At 40.3% G+C, this 21869-nt stretch overlaps 1 protein-coding gene across 4 annotated transcripts in view; it reads left to right on the plus strand.

Moving 5' to 3' along the window:
• The window catches only part of LOC138743380 (glutamate receptor ionotropic, delta-2-like), a 338391-nt gene that overhangs the window by 14148 nt on the left and 302374 nt on the right, over positions 1–21869 (plus strand). For 3 of the 4 annotated variants that reach the window (XM_069898668.1, XM_069898669.1, XM_069898673.1), the window contains exon 1: positions 460–1302. The exons of the other annotated variant lie outside the window; for it this stretch is intronic. In XM_069898668.1, the coding sequence (XP_069754769.1) occupies positions 1218–1302 (85 nt within the window). In that variant the 5' untranslated portion in view covers positions 460–1217. Of the gene's footprint in view, positions 1–459; positions 1303–21869 lie in introns of those variants that run through there. 4 annotated transcript variants of the gene reach the window in all.

Here is a 21869-nt window from a genome sequence, read left to right on the forward strand (position 1 = left end):
TTGCTGGTGTTTGATATGTCTCGGTGCTAAATTGGAGTTTGGCCGGAATAATGCGAACCAACTCTTAACAGGGAGACGTGGTTGAATGTCCCAGTTTGGGCACTCCATCCTGCATGACTTTTGGGGCTCGTTCCTCCCCTGCCAACACGATAGAAAGGAGTACAGTCTTTCATTTATTTAGAGAGTATTTTCAGATGATATCAGCGGGAAGCCGGATCAAAAGAGCAGATTCAGCAATTGATCCAACCCCCCCATTAGTGCAACAGAACCCCCCCCCCCAGTTACTAAGTTGCTGTCTCTTTTCATCAGCGTGCCTGCGATCCCAGATGCAATTGGGATTGCAACATTGCTCAAGGCATTTAGCGTTGTTTTTGATCTCTTACGCCCCCCCCCCCCCCCCCTATTTGAACTGTAACTCATCCAAGTAGGAGGATGAATTCAAGGCGTTAGTACAAACATCTTCTGGGCTCACCAACGCACGGGAGGCGTTTTCAGAAGAAGCTAGTTTGCCATGCTGTTAACAACCCGTGACGAGTTTTAGATGAACCCAAGGCATTTCTGCTTGCACTATTCCGGAGAATGCTGCATCACGTCCGTTTCCCCACCGCCCGTTCAAGGTACTGGCAGTCAGTGCCTCTCAGGGCGAGGTGCCCGCCGGCTACCCGGAGCCCCGTGTTCTGACCGTTCCTCCAGCTGCGCCGTCGCACAATCAGTGGAGGAGATCGAGGTGCCTCGCACCCTGCGTCGCCTTGGCAGGATCCAGCTCCCCAACAATTGCTGGGAGCAGAGCGGAGCGCCGAGAGGACTCGGCGGACCCTCTGCAGGTGGGGATCGTGCTCTGGCTTTCTCTTTTTCGGGGTCTCGTGGATTGTTTTCGCCCTGCTGCCTGACACCGACTCGATCGCGGTGAAAAGACCTTTTAGTCTGCAAGATGAACAGCGAGCCGGGAAGTAAGGAGCCTGCCCTGCTTGAATCGCGCAGGCATTTGCTGTAGTTGGGTCTGCCCCCGTCCCTTGGTGCTAGAAGAGTGAAATCGAGGGGCACGTTATTGTCAAAAATGCAAGCAAAGTTCTAGAAGTGGGTTGTCAAAGAAGGAATGAGGCGTTTCAATCAAGACCTTTTAATTCATCAATACATTTGGACCCAAATAGTTCCATTTCACGCTATGTCCACGGTGCAGTGAATCTCGGCTGTCTTCAACTGAGAGTGGAGAGGACATGGAAGTTTTCGCCGCTCTGATTGTGTCCATGGCTTCGATCTTATGTGCCGACACTGTCGCGAGTGATTCTATCATTCACATAGGTAAGGCAACACTCTTTCTTTTCAATGGAGGTTTTAACGTCGTGCGTTGCCAGCAGTCCAAGGTCTGAACTAGCAATGGCTTTAAAAACACAATGACACATCCTGCAAGAATTATAAGTCTTAACGAAAATCTTTTTTTTAAAATTCCACAATCAACGCCCAAAACTAATTAACTCAATAGTGTTGGTGTTTGGGTTGAAGAGTTTTGTTTTTTTTTCCCTCTTAAAGTTGTTATTGTAAAGAAATGAGTTGCATTGTACTGGAAGTGAGTTGGTTGGATAAAAATATTGAATAGGGTTTTGTCACACTGAAGTCTTGGGAAATCCTGTCTGATGCACAACACAGTCCAGTCGTGTGTGCTTAGTGTTAACCACACCTGGAAAATAAAATAAAGGAATAGTGCAAGTTGGAAAAAGATATAATTTTACAATGGCTTGTGATTTACCAGATGTTGATTGAAGGAGAACGGGGTCTTGAGCTTTCGAAATGGGGCACAAGGACCGCGTCTTCCCCGCTGCCATCAGATTCCTGAACCATCAATGAACCAAAGACACTGCCTTACTTTCCGTGCAGTATTTTGCTTTATTTATTGTTGTAAAAGTGGTTTTATAAATGTTTGCGCTATAATGCTACCTCAAAACACCAAATTTCGTGACGACAGTAAATTATGATCCTGAATCGCTCAGAGCCTTGAATTGAATGGGCCTCATTAACTATATTGCAACTGTCAGTCAAGTCAACACATTTTTTTGTCGGGAAGAAAGGGAAGCAAGAGGGAAAAGTGTCAGGAGATGACTGACGCAGCCTTCCTCTGCAGAGATGGTCGTTTATTTACAATGGACCAAGTCAGGGCAATTGAATCAAATGCAGCCGGGCGGCCGGTGCATTCGCGTTAGAAGTCCAGCGCCGACGATTCATCACAGCACAGTCCAGAGAGGGACACACAGCAGAACGTTCAACCCTTCACAACGTGTCGCCGAAAGGGGGTGTAAGGATGAGATTTGGTCGGAGGAGGGGGAGGTTAGCCTTTCTTTCATTCATGGGCTATGGCTCGCTCTCATTGCTGATGTCCGGGACAAGTGAAACCACCTCTAATTCCCCCGAGAAGGTGGCTGCCTCCCTGAACCCCAGCGCTCGGCGAGTGGACGGTTCCCCGGCCGCCTTCATTGAGGCAGGGAAATTCCTGAATTTCGCCAGCTTAGCGATGTGTTTCCAAGTTTGGGGGTGACGGGGGCGTGATTTGCCGCTGGGGATGTTCCCATGGGCTTGCTGTCCTTTTCTGTTTCTCTGCTCTCATTTGGGAAGTGCTGGAGAGGAAGCCAAGGCTTTGCGTGCAGTGCATTTTATGGAAGCTTCTGCTGTAATAGCGACGCTAACTGTATCCCATCAATAAGGGGCAGGTTGTAGGTGGGGCTTGGAGAGGATAACAAGCAACTAATTTATAACGGGCTCAATAGCACTGATTGTCGCCTGTAGCCATTGATGTGTGTGAAATAACCCAAAGTAAAAGAGAAGAGAAAATGCAATATAGTATTTCCAGTTACCCATTTTTGAAACCTGATCATTACAGTCCAAAGCCAACGCCCCCTGTAATTAAAAAAAACAGTAGGCAAAGTTTACTGTTCCTTTCTGAAAGAGTAAACATTTATTGGCTGTGAGGTGTGAAAAGAAGCCAGATATTTGGTGAGTTTCTGGTAGGTAATTAAGATCTATTCCATTACCAAGGTTTAAATCAGTGGTTCTCAACCTTTTTCCTTCCCCTCACATACCATTTTAAATTTTTCCTATGCCATAGGTGCTCTGTGATTAGTAAGAGATTACTTGGATGTGGGTGGAAAGATAACGGTTGAAGACCAATGTTTTAATCGTCCCTAATTGACTCGTTATGTGCACGGTTTCATAACTCTAAAGGAAATGGGCCAATGACAATTTTTCCCAAGCAAAATATTCAGTAAAACAATTGGGTCTAGAGCAGTGATTCTCAACCTTCCCTTCCCATTCTCGTACCACCTTAAGCGATCCCTTACTAATCACAGAGCACCGATGGCATAGCGAATACTCAAAATGGTATGTGCATGGAAAGAAAAAGATTGAGAACCACTGGAGTGTGCAGACTTGGAGGCAAGATCATCAAAATATGTGGAAAGGGGATTAAAAAGAGAACACAATATGTGGAAACATGATTAATTAATTAAGGATGGTAAGGCAGGCAATGTGTGATGGCTGCAACACGTGGGAGCACACAGATGACAGTGTAAAATGCATCTGCACCATCTGTGTGGCGTGAAGCACTTTGGCTTGGAGTCTGAACCTTGGAAGCCAAAATGTGCATCAGCGTGGACAAAAATCTCCCAAATGCTTTGCACCAGGAAGTGATCACAAACCTCAAGACCTTTAGTGGTCGGGGCTAAGGAGTGGGATAGGTAAGTGAGATAGTTAACAGAACCAAGGGGAGGGGAGTGCAGGAACCTCAGCTATTACAATTGCCCAAGGGGCCTAAGTTGTTTCAAAAAACTTATTTACAAGGCAGAATGGTCAATTAGCAGATTAGGAACCTTGGAAAACATATTTGACAAATTTAGTAGAGTCCTTTGATAACTCCAAGAAAGTTATCTTTATGGAGTGCTGGGAACCCAGTAGAATAAACTAGACTTACGTTGCCAGAAGAGATTCAGTCATATAAAACATCAAAGGTCATTGCAGAAAATGAAAACTCATGATATAGGGGGAAACATATTGGCATGGATAGAAGATTGGCTGACACAGAGGAAAAGCAGAGTTGGGTATTTTCTTGGCTGGCAAGGTGTAACAGGTAGTGTGTCACATGGATTGGTACTGATTTCAACATCATTTGTATAATGATTTGGATGAAGACACAGGATAAATTTCCTGATGATACAAAGGTCAGTGGAGAAGTATATTATGTCTTCAAGTAATACAGTCCCTCTGCCATCTTTATCCACCTTTCTGTCCCTTCAGAATGTTGTGGATTCAGAGACTACAAAGTGAGTGGAAGAAGATTTAGCACATGGAATGAGAAGATGCAAAATTGTCTGTGTTGGTGGGGAAATAAAGCATTTCATCAAAGTGGTGAAATGTTGCAGAACTGAGGTCAGAGGGATCTGAGTGTCCTTGTGCACGGAGTTATCAAGTCACAGAGTTGTACAACATGGAAATGCCCTTTGTCCCAACTTTCCTACACTGATCAAAACATCCCACTTACACTCACCCCACCTGCCTGCATTTATTCCCTATCCTTCCAAACCTATCCTATCCTTCCCCTATCCCTCCAAATATTTCTAAAACCTGCATCAGCTACCTAATCTGGAAATCTTGTTCCATACAGGCACCACAAAGTCATTAGCAATGGTGAAAATGGTTAATGTTTTGGAATTTAATACAAGAGAGGGAGGTTATATGGGCATTCATGAGACCACATATGGAGGACATGCTATGGCTGTTCAGCTCTCAGAAATCAACCCTTTAAGCAATTTGCAATTCACTATCCAGGAATATGAGATATGAAATAAAACTTGTTGTCACAGAAATCTGTGTGAAAACTGTAAATAAATCAACAAATATTTTCAAATTGTATTTCTTGATGCAGGGGCAGATGATGCATCTGTGCATTATGGAAAGTTGCAATATGGCTTGTTTTCTAATATGCTACATTCCCCCTCCCTGTAAAGTGGGGGTTACCTATTTAAAGAAGCAGATGTGCAATTGAGTTGTAAGCAATTCAGAGAAGATTTTCAGACTGATAACTGAAATGGGCATGGGTTATGGGGGATGAGGGTTGTCTTATTTAAGAAGATTAGGCAGGTGAGGATTGTATCTGCTGGTGTTTAGAAGAGTGAGGGAATACATTATTGATCCCGAGGAGTCCTGATAGATTCAATTTGGAGAAAATGCGTCCTCTTATGGAAGAATGTAGGACTAAAGTTCATTGCTTTAAATCAAGGGGAACCTGGTTAAGGCAAGGATAAGTGAGGTAGAACCATACAGTCATCAGAGAAGGTCTCCCAGTTTTAATTTTGTGAAGAAGGGAAGATCATCCAAAAATCCATCTGTGTCAACATTCTGGAGCTGAGGTAGTCAGCCATTTTACTGTTTATCTATTATGACATCAACCACTGGAGTTTATTTGGCTGAGCAACAGGCTAACAGGAAGAAATTTCATTGTACATACGCATTAAAGCCATTCAATTTCACAGGGATTTGAGTACTTCAAATGCCATTTTCTCCCAATTGTATTACACTGTGAATATCACTGTGGCACCATCTACAGATCTATAATTATGTGTTCTATAAAATCCTTGATGTTCAGAGATTGAAAAAAATAATATCAGAGGCAAATGAAAAAGAGACAGCAATGGATCAGCAATTAAAGTGAAATAATCGGAGTTTGCTTGGATGAGAAGGCAGTGTAGGAAAATAAGGGGAAAAAAAGTAAATGTTGACAGGCCTGTCTGTGGATTCTTCCAACAGATATACAGAACTCTCTGATAGTTCCTCTGTTCATGTACTTCCTGCCCTCTATATTGGTTCTGGATTCAAGGTATTTGGCCCCTGGACATGTTTATTTTGCTACATTACCTGCTCCCAGATAGTTTGCATATGGTTTTATCTTTTCTCTGTGGTTGCCTTCCTTTCTCCTCCTGCATTTTACCTGTCCATCGTGTGCCTTCCTTAAATTCCTTAAATTTTGTTTTTGTGCAAACTTCCTGCTTGTGTTGACTCATGAAATCTCCATTTGGCTGGTTAATCCTGCTGTGAAATATGCAAAGAGCAATTAGAAACCTGATTAAAATCCACAACAGAACTCTACTGAACTCGCTTTAATTAAAATGGTTTGGTGTTCCTGGTAGAGGGCCCAACAACAAAAAATCTAAACTTTATTAAAGCAGAGAATATATAACAAGCCAGCCAACATCTTGAAGAGGAAAATCAAGGGTTAACGTTTCTGCACATTGTATTAGAATGATCTGAAATATTAAAACCATTCTTCATTTTTATTTCAGATTTCTAGGATCTGCTGTTTGTTTATCTTGCTTACCTCTGATGCTAGATAATCGGGGAGCTGATGGGTAGAAGTGGGCAGCATTTGCTGGAGTGCAAGAATTGTACTTGCTTTATGGAAAAAATAACAATTCAGGAAAATGTACTTTACATTTCAGTTTAAATAAATAAAAATATCCCCATGCTTCATCATTTCCAGCAGCCCTCCATCCCCACCCCCATTTGCACATAACAAAATGGCTCTTATTCAGTTCTTCCTTATTTCTGTAGACATTTGTTAAGTTTTATGCCATTTGCATCATGTAGCACTGAGTTAATGTAGCTACTGCCTAACAATTCTTCTTGATTGGAACTGAATTGCTCACTTGCGCATACATTGTGTTGAATGCTTACTGTAGAAATTGATTAATGGAAAGTATTGCATGCCTGAATCGCTCCATTACATCAAAATATAAATCAAGTTTTACTTACAAACAGAAAAAGAAAGAATAATAAGTACATGGAAAATTAATATGAAGGAATTAAAATTTATTATCCGATGTTTCTCTATCCTTTCCAAAGGCTGCCTTCTATTTTTCTTACATTCGTGTGTCTATCAAAGAGATGATATGAATTACCTGATGTACTTTGGGATCAAAATTACATGTATATGTATGATATGCATCAGATCTAAGTACACCCATATAATCTGGACAAAACTACTGGTGTGTGTGTGTGTTGTGAATATATTTTTACATATAGTGACATATTTGTCATATGGAACTCCCTTGTTGCAAGATCATTCCCCTTTAAGATGTTAACTTAGCAAAATGTGGCTCTCTTACTGTAAATATTATACCGAGTTATGGCACCTCCTTTGACTTTTTCAGATTTGTATTTATAAATTATAGGACAAGAATTCAAGCAGGAGGAAAACAATGGGATCAACTGCAGCATAGATGTTTTGTGTTCCATGTTTTAGGCAGACAGAATAGAGAATAACTCCTGGAGTTTTCTAATCATATACAATATCTAACGATTGCAATATGTGGTGGGATGGATAGGTATTTTATTCAGGAAATAGTAGACAAGAATTTAAAAGTTCAGTAGTTTTCGTTTAAAGAATCAGAGAGTAGATGTTTTGCTTTATTGACTGTCTCAGTATTTTCCAGGTATTTAGAGCAAATAGAGGTGCTTACTTTCCAGAGGTAATGGCAATCCTGATCTTAATACTGGTGATGTACAGTATTGTCACAAACATCTGTCAGAGAAATAGGAAACAGTACTAGTTCCCGATGTCAGATCCATTTTTCCAACGCTGACTGCATTTTGTCTGTACTATTGCCATCAAGGTTCAAAACAATTTCCATTGTAGCTCTGGAACAAATAATCTTGGGTGGCACTCCTGTAAAATGAACAGACACCAGTGAATGTGAATCAGCTATTTCTGATGTTGTTTACAAGATGCTCAATGATGAAATGTAATTCCTTTGTGTGTTGGTCCGAGTGCATTTGCAGACAGAGTTAATTTCTGTGTGATTATGAAATATAACTATTTTGGAGAAACCATCCTGAAATACAGTAAGAATTTAATCATTCATCACAATAATCCATTTGGAAATAAATGAAGTTACAGTCCTGATCAAAATTGTTTGATATGGACAACAATCTGATTGATAATGAAAAGACTGATTTTCATTAGAAAGCAGGCATTTATTATCTTTTACAACCATCGTCATTCCAGCGGTAGTCAAGGATTGGTTATTTGACTGCATGAAAGTTCTGTGATCATTTCTCAGCTGCAGCATTAGTGAAACCATCACCCTGCTTCCATGTCCCGATAAATGTTATGTGACTGTTTCCATCTCTTTGTGAGACTATGGGTCATCAGAATTCTCTCTCTAATGCTTTTGCACTTGTCCTGATGATTATCTTGCAGTTTTCTGACAATATAAGCAATTTATAAAAGAATGTCTGATGTACAAATGTTGGCCTGATGCTAACTGCTGTAAATTCTATTGTAGATAGAGAAACAGAAATGCATTATAATATACAAAAGTGCTAGAGAAACTTAGGAGTTCAGACAGCATCCACAGGAAACAAAAGCCCCCTTTGCACAGCCGATAAAAGACAGGAATTAATTGCCTTTTAACCACTTCACCTACCTCTATAAATGCAATGAGGGTGGGATGGTGGTTCATTTTCAACGCATGCCTGATACTACGAAGGTAGGTAGTATCAGAGCCAATGTGTTTCGCAATGGCTTCTGTTTAAAAGGGTTACGGCTTGCCGGGTCCAGTACGATCGAAGGCTGTGACTCACTGATGACGTTAAATGCATGCGACTTAACCAGCGAGAGATTTAAACTTGAACCAGCAGCAAAGAGGTCGTGCATGTTATACATCACACAGGACGTCGATGTTATAATGTTACAGGTCCTACTTCCTTTTGGTCCGGGATTCCTTCTTGCTTATGTAAAAGGTTGCACTAACCCCGGTATTTCTTGGTTCTGTGTGAACGACCCGAGCTGCCTTTAAAGACGGGTCGTTCACACACAATTAAGTGGGCTTTCTGTGTAAAAAGGGCTAAAGATATATAACCAATGTTTCAGGTCTTTGTCAAGGTATGAGCAAAAAGCTAGCAGGTGTCTGAATAAAAAGGTGGGGGAGAGGAGGGAAGAAGTGGCAGAGGGAATACCACAGTCAACAGGCATGGGTGGGAGAGAGGAGAAGATAAAAGCTGGGAAGGGAAAGGCTGGGAGGGTAGTTCTCTGAAGGGGAATGGAAGGGGATGGGAGCTGGAGGAAAGGAGATAGATGGATAGGGAAAGACAGAGAGATATAGGGGAGGGGCCTAACAGAAACAAGAGAAGTCAATGCTCATGCCATCTGGTTGTTTCTCCAATTTGTGGGTGGCATCATTTTTGCAGTGCATGAGGCCATGGGCAGATATGATGGTATGGGAATGGGGTGTAAAATTGAAATGATTGGCCACTAGGAGGTCCCTATTATTGGAGTGAAAAGAGCGAAGGTGCTCAATGAAATGATCTCCCATTCTGCGTAAAGTCTATCTGATCTTGACATAGGGCTTAGGTCCAAAATATTGTTTATATTAACTTTGCTTCCTATGGTCACTCCATAACCTGCTGAGTTTCTCCAGCTCTTTTGTGTATTACACCACAATCACAGTGTCTGCAGGCTGTCCTGTTTAACTCCAGTAAAGAAATATATTAAGATTGGGTATGAGAATTGTGGTTCAGTAACTAGGTGACAGTGCTGACAACCAAAGGAACAAGTCCAGGTTTTGCATTTTGCAGATTTGAACTTTGCCTTTTGAAGTTGGCCGGCAAGAAGTTCATCGATGAAACTGAAGTGGTATTAGAAAACAACTGTTTTCTGATGTATTTTATGCAAAAGAACCAGATGTCTGCACAACTCCAGCCTACTGCAAGATGTGATCTAGCTTGGCTAATTTGACTTTGTTTTAAGGCAATGAATGATGATAATAAATATCAGCCGTGATAATGACAGCTATATTACAGAATACTAGACCTTTTTTTAGTCAGCCAGTCATAATCTCTGGAGAGACAAACAGTTCATGTTTGAAGGTGATGACTTTTAAGGACTGATGATAAAGTTCTGATGAAAGCTTTGTTGAAAGTTATCATTCTGAATAATCAGTTGTTTCTCTCTCCATGGGTGTTGCCTTCTCTGCTGAGTAACACTAGCATTATTTCAGATTTCCTTCCATCTGCAATATTTGAGGTGGCAGTTGGTGGAGGAAACTGAGGTTCAAAGAAGCTATAGAGAACGGCAGAAGAAATTACATATGAAAAGAAGAAACAAAGTTTCTAAAATGAAAAGTTGTGCAGTTTTAAGAATCATGTTGTTGACAATGACTTTTTAAACATTTGTTCAGAAGGCTTGAGAGAATACAGATGGATTGTATTGTCAAAAACCATTTGTTCTCCAGCAACTTTACATGGCAGAAGTGATCTATAAATTGACTTGGCTTCATTCCTGTTCCCCAAAATAGCACATCCTTGATTGAACATATTGCTTATCTGTCAAATATGTAAATTTGATCTCACCAGAAAGAGATACTACATCATGGCTTATTTTTGTAAGTTGAACCATATTGATTATAAATAATTTATATTGTGATTTTTAAATACTTTAAAAACCTTCAAAGGAAAGCTGGAATAATTTCTGTGTGCAATATTAGAGGTAAACCTGCAGAGAAGGCTAAAAATATTTCTCCGAATGTGATCAGCGGCCAGTTAACCTGGAGAAGCAGAGGTTGTCCTCCTTCAGAGTCGAAAAAGTTCCAAGGAGATCTGATAGAAATGTGCAACATTGTGAATAGTTTATATTTTTTCTTCTCTATCCTATTTCTAGGGGCAGCCAGATTATTAATCATAGGATTTATACTTCAGGTAACAGGTAAAAGAACTTGAAACAAAGTAAGAGTTTCCTGTCATGAAATGAATTGTTGAGATTAGAATGTATCATCTAAAACAACGTTGAAAGTAGATTCATTTATCTTTTGGAAAGGAAATGGATATGTACTTGAAAGGGAAAAAAGTAATGCAAAAGTGGTCTGACACTGTGAGTCTAAAATATTAAAAGGTTCCAATTTGCTTATTCATTCATGTTGCTAGAGAATGAGAATTTTTATAAATAGTAATATTGTAATTTGCAAATCTGCACTTTTTGCATCTTAATAAGAACAAATAAGTTGGAAGGTTGCTTTAGATTTTTGCTGCAACATTGCACTCTGGAGAATGTCCTGCTTTCTCTCTACAGGTGCGGTTTCCCACTTTGAAAGACAGTAACATGATGTTGAATGTATAGAACTTATGCAGAAACTATTGAAATGATTGACAGCTGTTATGAGTTTGTAGACGTAAAAAACAAAGAAGCAAGATGGAATTGGTATAAATACCACATTAAAAATGAAATAATTTTGCACATTATGTATGATCTTCAGTTTGGATTTTTTAGAATATTTGATAATCAAGAGTTTTGCAGGTTAGAATCTTCCTGTGTGTCGGTATAAGAGTGCTCCCTCCTACTGGACGAATTCTGAATATCAACTATTGAAACACAAGGTTTAAAGCTGAACACTGAATTTAGAAATTTAAATGTATTCATACAGCAACAGTAACAGGCCTTTTCAGTCCATGAGCCTGCATCCCCCCCAATACACCAATTAACTTGCAATCCCCATACGTTTTGAAGGTTGGGAAGAAACTGGAGCACCCGGAGGAAATCCATGCAGACACAGGGGTGAACATACAAACTCCTTACCGACAGCACCAGATTCGAACCTGGGTCGCTAAACAGGAGTGTATGTCATATCTCTCCTGTGTGTTTTATGGTCTCCATAGTAGATCAAAAGAATCTGTCAGCAGTACAAAGGTAATTATATTTTTCAAGTGTATTATTTAGATCAAAGTTTATGAACAGCCCTTCGGATGTTTCTTAGGTTTGTTTAATAAGCAAGTTAGGTGTCAGAATTAAATGGGTGAGTTCAAGAATAACAGTTATTGACAGGCAGCCTTCACATTATAAAGTAATTTAGGTGTTGGGATAGCTGGTGCTGTACAATTTCAGTGACCTGAGTGCGATCCTGACCTCTGGTGTTGTTTGGATGTTCTTCCTGTTTCACATTGGGTTTTTCTGCCTGATCAGGTTTTCTGCCAAAAATGCATGTTTGCTTAGAGTCATAGAGTCTGTGTAAGCAGGCTCCTCCAGTCCAACCTGCCCACACTGACCAAAATATCCTTCCCAAACTAGTCCAACCTGCCTACATGATAGTGGGCACATAAGTAGGAAGGTCCTTCACTGTTATGAGGAAAGTAAAGTGTTGGGGTGATGGTGGAAGTGAGTGAGTCTACCATGTTCATGGGAAATTAAGATATGCATCTGTGATCATCAGAATAGACTGGATCAAGTCAGTGTTTCTGGGAGGATCACGGTATTGGTTTCTAATGAGTTCCAGGAGCATTTCACATTTTGGCAACTGGCCACAGCAGAGGTACTGGAGGGTTGGAGAATGCCAAATGTAGTCCACTTGTTTAAGAACATTAAGTGGGAGATTCCTGGGTATAATAGACCACTGAGTTTCACGTTTGTGGTGGGGGAAATTATTGGAGAGGGATCTTAGTGACAGGATTTACAAGCATTGAGAGGAACATAGTCTTCTCAGGGATCATCAGTGTGGCTTTGTGAGAGGGAGGTTGTGCCTTGTGAGCTTTATTTGAGGAGGTGAAAAAAATAAATCAATAAAGATAGGGAGGTGTATATGGATTTTAATAAGGTGTGGACACCGTGATTAAAGTAAAAACACAATGCTGTGGAAACTCAGCAGGTCAAGCAGTGTCCTTTACATAGCAAAGGTAAAGATACATAATTGATGTTTTGGGCCTTATCCCTTCAACAAGATGCATATGAGGTTATTTGGACAAGAAATTCACTGCAAGTAGATGGCCTGGGTTGGACATTGAGAAAACTACAAGCTCAGCCTGCCCTGAAATGCCCGGTGAACAAAACAGCCAGTGGATCAAGTGAATTTGCATTTGTTTGAAATGACAACTACATGGTTGACATTGGTCAGTAGGAAGAAGTTCATACTTTGATGAAGGGCTTAAGCCCGAAACATTTGCCTTTACTATATAAAAGAAACTGCTTGACCAACTGAGTTTCTTCAGGATTGTTTTTACTTTGACAAGGTCTTCCATGGTAGCCTTATTCAGAAAATCATGAAGCATGGAATCTTGTCCATGGAATCTTGGCTATTTGGATGCGCAATTGGCTTGTCTGCAGAAAGTTGAGGGTGGTAGTCAATGGAATATATTCTGCCTTGAAGATGGTAACTAGTGGCATTCCACATGAATCTCTTATGTAATTTTTTTATGTGTAAAGGAGTGGGTCAGTAAGTTTACAGATTATTTAAAAAAAGTTCGGTCTTGTGGACAGTATAGGTGGAGAAGTAGCACATGGAGTTTGATTAACTTTAGAAGGTTAAACTTGAAGGTGGAGTATATATCCATTAGGATTCTTGACATTGTGGATGATCAGAGAAATCTTGGGGTCCATTTCCATAGATCCCTCAAGATTGCTGCACGTTGATAAGAGTAGTTAAGAAGGCGTACGATGTGCTGGCCTTCATTCATTGGAGGATTGCATTAATGTTGCAGCTCTATAAATCTCTAATTTGACCAGACTTGCAGTATTGTGTTCAGTTATAGCCATCTCATTACACAAATAATGTAGAAGTTTTAGAGAGGGAGCAGAGAAAATTTAGCAGGAAGTTTCCCATATTGGAAAATGTGTCAAAAGGTTGACAGAGCTAGGGCTTTTCTCTTTGCAGTGACAAAGAAGAGAGGTGACTTAATAGGGGTATAGAAGATTAAGATGGAGAGCTAGCATCTTTTTAACTGGGCTGACAATAGCAAATACCAGAGGGCATATGTTTCTGGTGAGTGGGAGAAAATTTTTGGAAGATTTCAGGGGTCTTTTTTTTAACACAGAGTGATGGGTGCCTGGAATGCATTGCCAGGTGTTGTGGTGGAGGCTGCTACAATATGGACATTTAAAAGACTCTTAGAAAGGCACATGGATGTATGAAATACAGGGGGTTATGAGTGTGAGGTAGGGAAGGATTAGATTGTTGTAGAGTTGAACAGGAAAGTCTGCAGATGGAGCGATAGGTTTACATAGATCAGCGCAACATTGTGGGCCATAGGGGCTGTACAGTGTTGTTGCAATGTCAGAATAATGAGGTGATTAACCTCAGTGGCAGGAAGTTTAGAAGATGAGTCAGTCATCTATGTGAGAGAGAGAGAGTCAGAGTGTATAGACAACAGCTGTGCCAGCTATTGAATCCACAAACAACGTGAAAATCTAAAACCTCAGCAAGTCGTGCTGTAATATTGATGTATTTTGCACAGGTGATAGTCATGACTAAGAGGAGACAGCGTTGGTTCTGGGAAAGAGATCCAGCTCCACAAGATTTGTGACAGCTACAGTTTTGCTGAATGGACACGTTGAAGTGGATGCCTTGGGAGAACAGTTTTGAAATAAGGGGGAGTTTCAATGCTGATAGTGTAGCAGACGTGGAGTAACTATTATCAACCAAATCCATCTCGCAAGATTGCAAGAAGACAGACTGAAATCAGTCATGTCAGAATTGATCATCTTAGAGACAAAGTAGAAAAGTCTTTGGAGATGACTTTATGACTTAGAAACTGACAGCAGAAAATAGAAGCAGTGAGCCAGGGTGATGGTCAGAGTGCAAGGTGAAGTGAAAATAGGGACTTTACAAGTTAACCAACAAAGAAGTTTTTTAAAGGTATCTAAATGCAATGGTACTTGTAGTTGCTGTTGTCATTTCTTTCATGTGGGCAGTGTCATGCAAACAGGTGACACAAAGAAGAATATGATAAAGGATTTGCATAAGATGCATTCAAAATTATGAGTCTAACTATGTTGAAGCAACAATTGCAGAAAATAATGGGACCAGATGTATATGATGTTATCTGTTCATTTCAAGTACATGGCCTGGATTGGACATTGGGGAAAAACTACAAGCTCAACCTCCCCAGTGAACAAAACAAGTGAATTTGCATTTGGTTGAAATGACAACTTCATGTTTTTTTTTTTGAATACCTTATTTTGAACCACAAAATAAGCAATGACAATATTTCAAATTCATTCCAAATGCATGGGGTGGGTGGGCGGTATGTGTGTGCGTGCGTGCGTGTGTGCATGTGTAATATATATACATATATAGGAGGAAAAAAAGAAAATAAAAAACAAAACCATTGCACTCCACCCCCAACCCTACTCCCTCTAATCCCTGACTACCCAAAAGAAAAGGAAAAAGACCAGGACAAGAGAATCACAGCAGGAGTACATCTTCAATACCTTCAAATAGATAGACAGAAATAGACACAAGATGTGTGTATATATAAAAGAGAGACCTATAAGAGTAAGGGAATGTCTGAGATTCATTTAAATATTAATACCCACACATTGTAAATATGGGCTCCATATTTTTCAAAACGTATTTCTTAAATTATTTTTCAAGTAGTATACAACTCCTAACTCTGCATGCCTAATGATCCAATCTCAAATCAATATCTGGCTTCCAAGTTATTGCGATACATTTTCTAGTTATCATTAAAGTAATTTAAACCAACTTCACTTGATATATATTCAATTTCAAAATGTACCATTGCATGCAGTAAAAATCTTGGAGGAAGTGATTGGGCGTTGGGAGCAAAATGACACTGAAGCACGGAGGAGGGCACGGCAGGGAAGGAGAAGAAGATTGTAGGATTGTTTCTCACATTCCTGAGATAATAGGTTGTATAGTTGATGAGTGTTGGGTGGAATTTTTGGACATTAACAGCCAGGGCCAATGGATGTTCAGGCAATCTCTAGAAAAGCAAACTTAAAGATGGCATCTTCATGGAGAGAGACATCCAGAAATGATTACCCCCTTTAACTAAATCTCCAATAAATCTTAATCTCACTCTTAAAACTATAGGACCTGCAGTTTTTAGTCTGAGTAATGTTGGAATGTTTATTGTATGCCATTTCACTTCATTTAGCATGCCCAATGGTCTCTGTGCATATATGTAATATATGCATGGAGAATTTGTATCTGACTTGTAATTTAGTTCTCCCATCAACTAATTGAAAAAAGTGTTGTGAGATGGAACATCCAAGCTAAAATTTATTCTTTTTACTGAATTTTTGGAAGTAGCACTCCAGATAACACCTCATCTTCTCCCTGCCATGTAATCAGAAGTCACACTGAGTGTTAACTGCTATGCTGTCTGCTTAAAAGGAGCATGGTGATGTCAATGCCTCGGTTTCCTGAAACAGGAGACCAGACAAAATGAGAAAGGACAAGGGATTTGAAACCAGGACACACCTGGAAGGCCAGGTGAGCAGGAATCTGTGGTATTTTGTCAGCTACAACCAACTCTCAGTCATTAAGAAACCCCAAGCATAACTTTGCCTATCTTATTGTACAAAATGATTTTACACCTTTCCAATTTCAACCTTTCTCTTTTTTATTCAGGCTTGCCTTTAAAATTATTGTTACTGTTCTTTGCCTTTCTTATGTTTGATTTTTGATTTTCCTTTTTAATTTCTACTTGGCAGGATTATATTCCAATAGTTACATGATGTGAAGCAGAAAGTTTTATTTTAATCAAAGGACACAAACTTCTTTCAAAAAGCAATTTGTTTATTGTAGTGGAATAAATGTTTCTAAGAAACATTTTTACTGATCACTTCCTGAAATTCTGTTTCCTTTAAGGTTATGATTTTGTTTTAATAGAGGATGTGAATGTGTTGGCTGGAAGGTTTGCTGTGTTGTGTAGACATCAAAGCATGGGGTGTAATATAAGATGGCAGAGTTTATTCTGCTGCTCTTTTCAGAAGGACATAGTGAAACATTTTAATGTACAATTACCATTTCCTTCAGTCTAAAATTAGTTATGCTTTCCACTGTTTGATTTTTTAAAAATTGCTTCCAAAAAGCATATATGGCATATTCTAAACATGCAATGTAATGAAACACAAAAGTCGACAGATGTAATTGTAGTAAAGACACAGAAATGCTGGAGAATCTCAATAGGTTTTGCTGCATCCATAGAAGATAAAGACATATAACAAATGTTTTGGGCCTGAGCTCTTCTTCGAAGTATGAGTAAAAGGCAGACAGGTGTCTGAATTAAAAGGATGGTGAGTAAGAAAAGGCAGGGGCAGGAGAACAGACAAATAGTCAAAAGATGTTAATTGGATATGGATAGGAGGATAGGAGAGAGGAAAGGTGAGAATTGGGAGGGGTAGTGTGAGTGGTTTTAAATGCAGATCTGGGGGAAAGGAGACCGAGGGAAGAGAGAGTCTGAGCTCAAGGAAAGGAGACATGGGGACAGATGGGGGGGGGGCGGCTGGGGGGTGGAGAGAAGGGCTAACAGAAACCAGATAAGTCCACGTTAATGCCATTCATTGAAGTGTGCCCAGATGGAAGATGAGCTGGGTTTTTTTCCAATTTGCTGGTGGTCTCAGTCTGGCAGTGCATGAGACTATGGACAGACACATCATCAAGGTAGTGGGGTGGGGAATTGAAATGGCTGGCTTCAGGGAGAATCCCACAGTTGTGGCAGACAGAGCCAGGGTGCTAAACAAAGTGATCACAACGGGACCACAGGATGCAATAGATGACCCTTGCAGATTCACACATTAAGAGTTGCTTCTCTTGGAAGGACTGTTTAGGGTCCTGAATGGTAGTGAGGGAAAATGTGTGGGTTCGAGAGGAAGACCTCCTGTGGTAACAGAGGTAAGTGCTAAAGCAGCAATTGGTGGGAAGGGAGGAGTGGATGGGGGACTCACAGAGAGCACAGTTCCTGCAGAAGGTGAAGAAGAGAGGGGAAGGGAAGCTGTGTCTTTTGGTAGGATGGCATAATAGGTGGCGGAAATGGAGAAGGATGTTATGTTGGATGCAGAGGATAGTGGGGTAGTTGGTGAAGACAAGGGGAATGTTGTTCTTGTTGCACATGGGGGTAGATGCGGCCTATGTGGAGGTAATGAGTTTATGTGGTTGAGGGGCTGAGTTGATGGTGGTAGAGGGAAAGCCATTTCCTTTCTTGAAGAAAGAAGACATCTCAGATGATCTGGCCTTGAAGAATTCATCCTGGGAGCAGATGCGAAGGAGCCTTGCCTTTGCAGGCTATGTAGCCAACAAAAATGCAAGCACAGTTGGGCCCATGCAGGTACCAATGGCTTCCCCTTTGAAATAGTAATGTTGTAATTTTGCCACTTGTAATGCTTTGACAATGCAGTTAATCTACATGTAGAAGTTGCTGCATGTATTGTAAAGTTACAAGGAAGGTGACCACAGCTGCGAATCAGCGAGGGACTCAGGATCTGAGGACACAAGCTGCGGGTGACTTGAGGTTACTGAACTGCATGGGCTGCAGGGTGCTGGAGACTAACACATGGGAACCAGGTTTCGGAGCCAGAATTTGAGAGGCTATTGAGGGCAAGAAGCACTCTCAAAGGGCCTTGGGCACTGAAAGCTTCCTGATCACATTGGAGGTTTGGATCTGGAACCTGGGATGCCAATGAATCAAACAGGAGTCTATGTGGCTGCAGAGGCTGCAGGAAGACTGGAGGTGAATCCAATAATGCTCAGTGACTCTGAAGGGACTCTCCTTTGCTTCTGTTTCTCTCGTATTGTACTGGGCACTAGGTGACACTAGTGGTGACTAATTTTTTTCCCTTTTGTCAGGCCAAAGGGGATTTCATGTAATATTACATGTTCTGTACTAACGTGTTGCCGTTTCCAATTTTCCAAAACAGAGGACATGCAGGGTAAGCATGAGAAAACTTTTCTCAGTGGGCTGGAGTGGGGGTTGGGGGGAGAGAGGAGAGAAATGGGGGACATATCATGTTAAATGCGGAATCCTAGAGTCCATAGGCCATGTGTGGCCATGTTTTTCCTTGAACACATGCGCAATGGATTGGACTACTGGGGCCATTAGGGTCACTTCCTTCTCTCTCCGACAGAAGTGACGCTAGTGGTCCCGGTAGTCCAATCCATTGTGCATATGGCAGCCAGCACTCGCTCACGCGTGCAAGAAGAAACATGGTCATGCACGGCCTACGGACCATTGGACGCCGTATTTAACATGATAAGTGCCCCCTTTCTACCCCTACACCCCCAAATGGAGGATAAATTAGCGTCTGGCTCGAGGTGGTACCAGACGGAGGACAAATTGCTCAAAAGCCAGACTGTCTGGCCTAAAACTGGAGGCCTGGACACCCTGCTGTACTATTATATGACAATAAAGGGATCTTGAATCATGTGTAACTTCTCACTTCTAGTGACAACTCGCTTGTATTTTTTTGGGTTGTGAGGATTACTTATTTTTTTAATGTTTTATAATTTTTAAAACCTTTTTGACACTTTTTTGTTTCAGACTCCAGTATATTCAGTGATTTTTCCTAAAATGATTTGAATCTTCCATAAAATTTTACAGAATGATCAGCCTCGTCAATCTGCATGAAATGCTTCTAATCCTCAGCCTCAATTATCTTTAAGATTTGAAAATCATTTATACACCTCCATAAACTCAATCTGTGATCTTTAATTGCATCAAACTGCATTCCATTTTAAATTAGGAAATAAAGAAAGAAGAAATTTGTGCTTAAAAAAAATCCAAATCTTCTTCAATGGAAATAAGCAGAAAGTGGTAAATCTGTTTCTCTGTATGCAACTATCTTTCTCTATAGAAGTTAATCAAAACCTTCTCTATAAATTAAATAAATTATAATTGCGTATGCTTAATAGGGTTAGTACTGAGTACTGAGGATACATTAAGATAATGAGCGAATGGCTTGGACAAAAAAAAATAGGTTGTAACATGCTTCTTAAAGGAGGGAAGAGGATTAAAAGTAGCGAGAGTTTTAGAATAGGGGAGTACTCAAACACTTTGTTTTAGTTGATGGGATGTAGGCCAATATTTGAGCAATGCCTATCAGTAAAAGGCCAGAAATGATGACATTGTATTTCATGGTCAATTGTTATGAGAACAAATTGTTGTCACAGAGTCCATTTATTTTAATTAGAACAATTAGATGCCACGGAGTTCTAGAAGTTGAAAGTTTAGATCTATTGTCCGTGTACATACATGACATCATGTGCAACCCTGGGATTCTTTTTCCTTCAGGCAGGCAGAACTTCTTATCAGTAGTGCAAAAGAAAAGATGTAAACACAAAGGAAGTGCAAACAAACTGCAATACAGAAAATAAATATTCAATAATAAAGTACAAAGTAAGAGTCCTTAAATGAATCTGAGTTTGTTGTTTAGAAGGCTGATGGTAGAGGGGTAGCAACTGTTTCTGAACCTAGTGGCAGCAGAGAGAACAGCATATATCCTGGTGGTATGGATTATTTTTTAATTTTTTTTTAATTTTTCACACGATGAACCATATCAATCAAAATACACACAAACATTTACCTCTTATATATACACAGTGGAATTTTCTCCCCCTTTCCCCCCCCTAACTTCCCTCCCTCCATCCCACCCCCTTCCAAACCCATTAAAGGTTCAACATATACAATACAATAAAACCATTAAACAACGTCATCACACAATGAAAATAAACAAGACAATTGTGTCATCTACTTTTACACACTGGGTCAGGTCATTTTGTCTTATCATTTTATCATTTTAGGGGGTGGAGGTCCGAGGCAAGCCCTCTCTGTTATGTTCCATGTACGGTTCCAAAATTTGTTCAAATAATGTGACTTTATTTTTTAAATTATATGTTATTTTTTCCAATGTAATAGATTTATTCATTTCTATGTACCATTGCTGTATTTGATGATTGCTGCTGCGCTCTGATGCCAACAATCCACGATGGTGAGGTGACGTACTGTGCTCTGTCTACTATCTTTCGCAGCGCTTTTTGTTGGAGGAATTGGTGCCCCCTGTACCAGGCCGTGATGCACTGGTCAGAGCATACTTCCCATTCTGTAGACGTTTGCCAAGGTTTCTGATGTCATACCAAACCTTAACAAACTCCTGAGGAAGTAAAGATTCTGACATAGTTTCTTCATGATGACATTTGTGTATTGGGTGCAGAAAAAGTCCTCTGAACTAGTGATTCCCAGGAATTTACATTTTTTCACCTTCTTCATCTCTAATTCCCACAAAGATTACCAGATTGTACACCTCTGGTATTCCCCTCCTAAAGTTCAAAATCAGCTCCTTGATTTTGGTGACATTGAGTGCAAGGTTGTTGTTATTACATCATTCATTTAAGTTTTCATTCTCCCTTCTGTAGACTGACTCATTGCTCCCTTTTCTACAACCTATTGCCTTGGTTTTGCCAGCAAACCTAGATAGTGTTATTATTGTACCGATCCACACAGTCATAGCTGTAGTTTTCTATCTGAGCACTCTCCAGCCGGATGGCATTAACATTAACTTCTCTGGTTTCTGCTAACCAACTGTCCCTTCCAGCTCCCTTTCCTTCCCCTTGTTTTCTTTCCATCTTACTCACCCACCCATCCCTCCTCCCCCTGCTTGCTGCTGTGCCCTCCCTCCTTTCTCCACCTATTACCTTCCCCCACCCCTCCCTCGCTTACCTTTTTGCTTGGACACTTGCCGACATTTTTCCATGCTTTGATGAAGGGCTCAAGTCCAAAATGTTGGTTTTGTATTTTCATCTTCGCTATATAAAGTACACCATTTGACCTGCTGAGATTCTCCTGCTTTGTGTTTTTAGAGATTACTGTATTTTAACCCAATTTAAGTATGGTATTTTTTCATCTAATTTGTGCAATTTTAATTGAAAATTATAGTGATCAGTAATGAGAGCATTTTCACTTCTAGCTTTTAAAATTTATTTATCTTTTTTCCCTTTCCTTGTCTTTGAGTGGATTCCAGATACATTCCAGTATTTATGCCATGGCTCATTTCGGAAATGTTGGCTTCCATGTGTTAAGTTACATCAGAAAGTATGCATGTAGGGCCTTGT

This window comes from Narcine bancroftii, chromosome 9 (genome assembly GCF_036971445.1).
Source record: "Narcine bancroftii isolate sNarBan1 chromosome 9, sNarBan1.hap1, whole genome shotgun sequence".
Lineage (NCBI taxonomy): Eukaryota > Metazoa > Chordata > Chondrichthyes > Torpediniformes > Narcinidae > Narcine > Narcine bancroftii.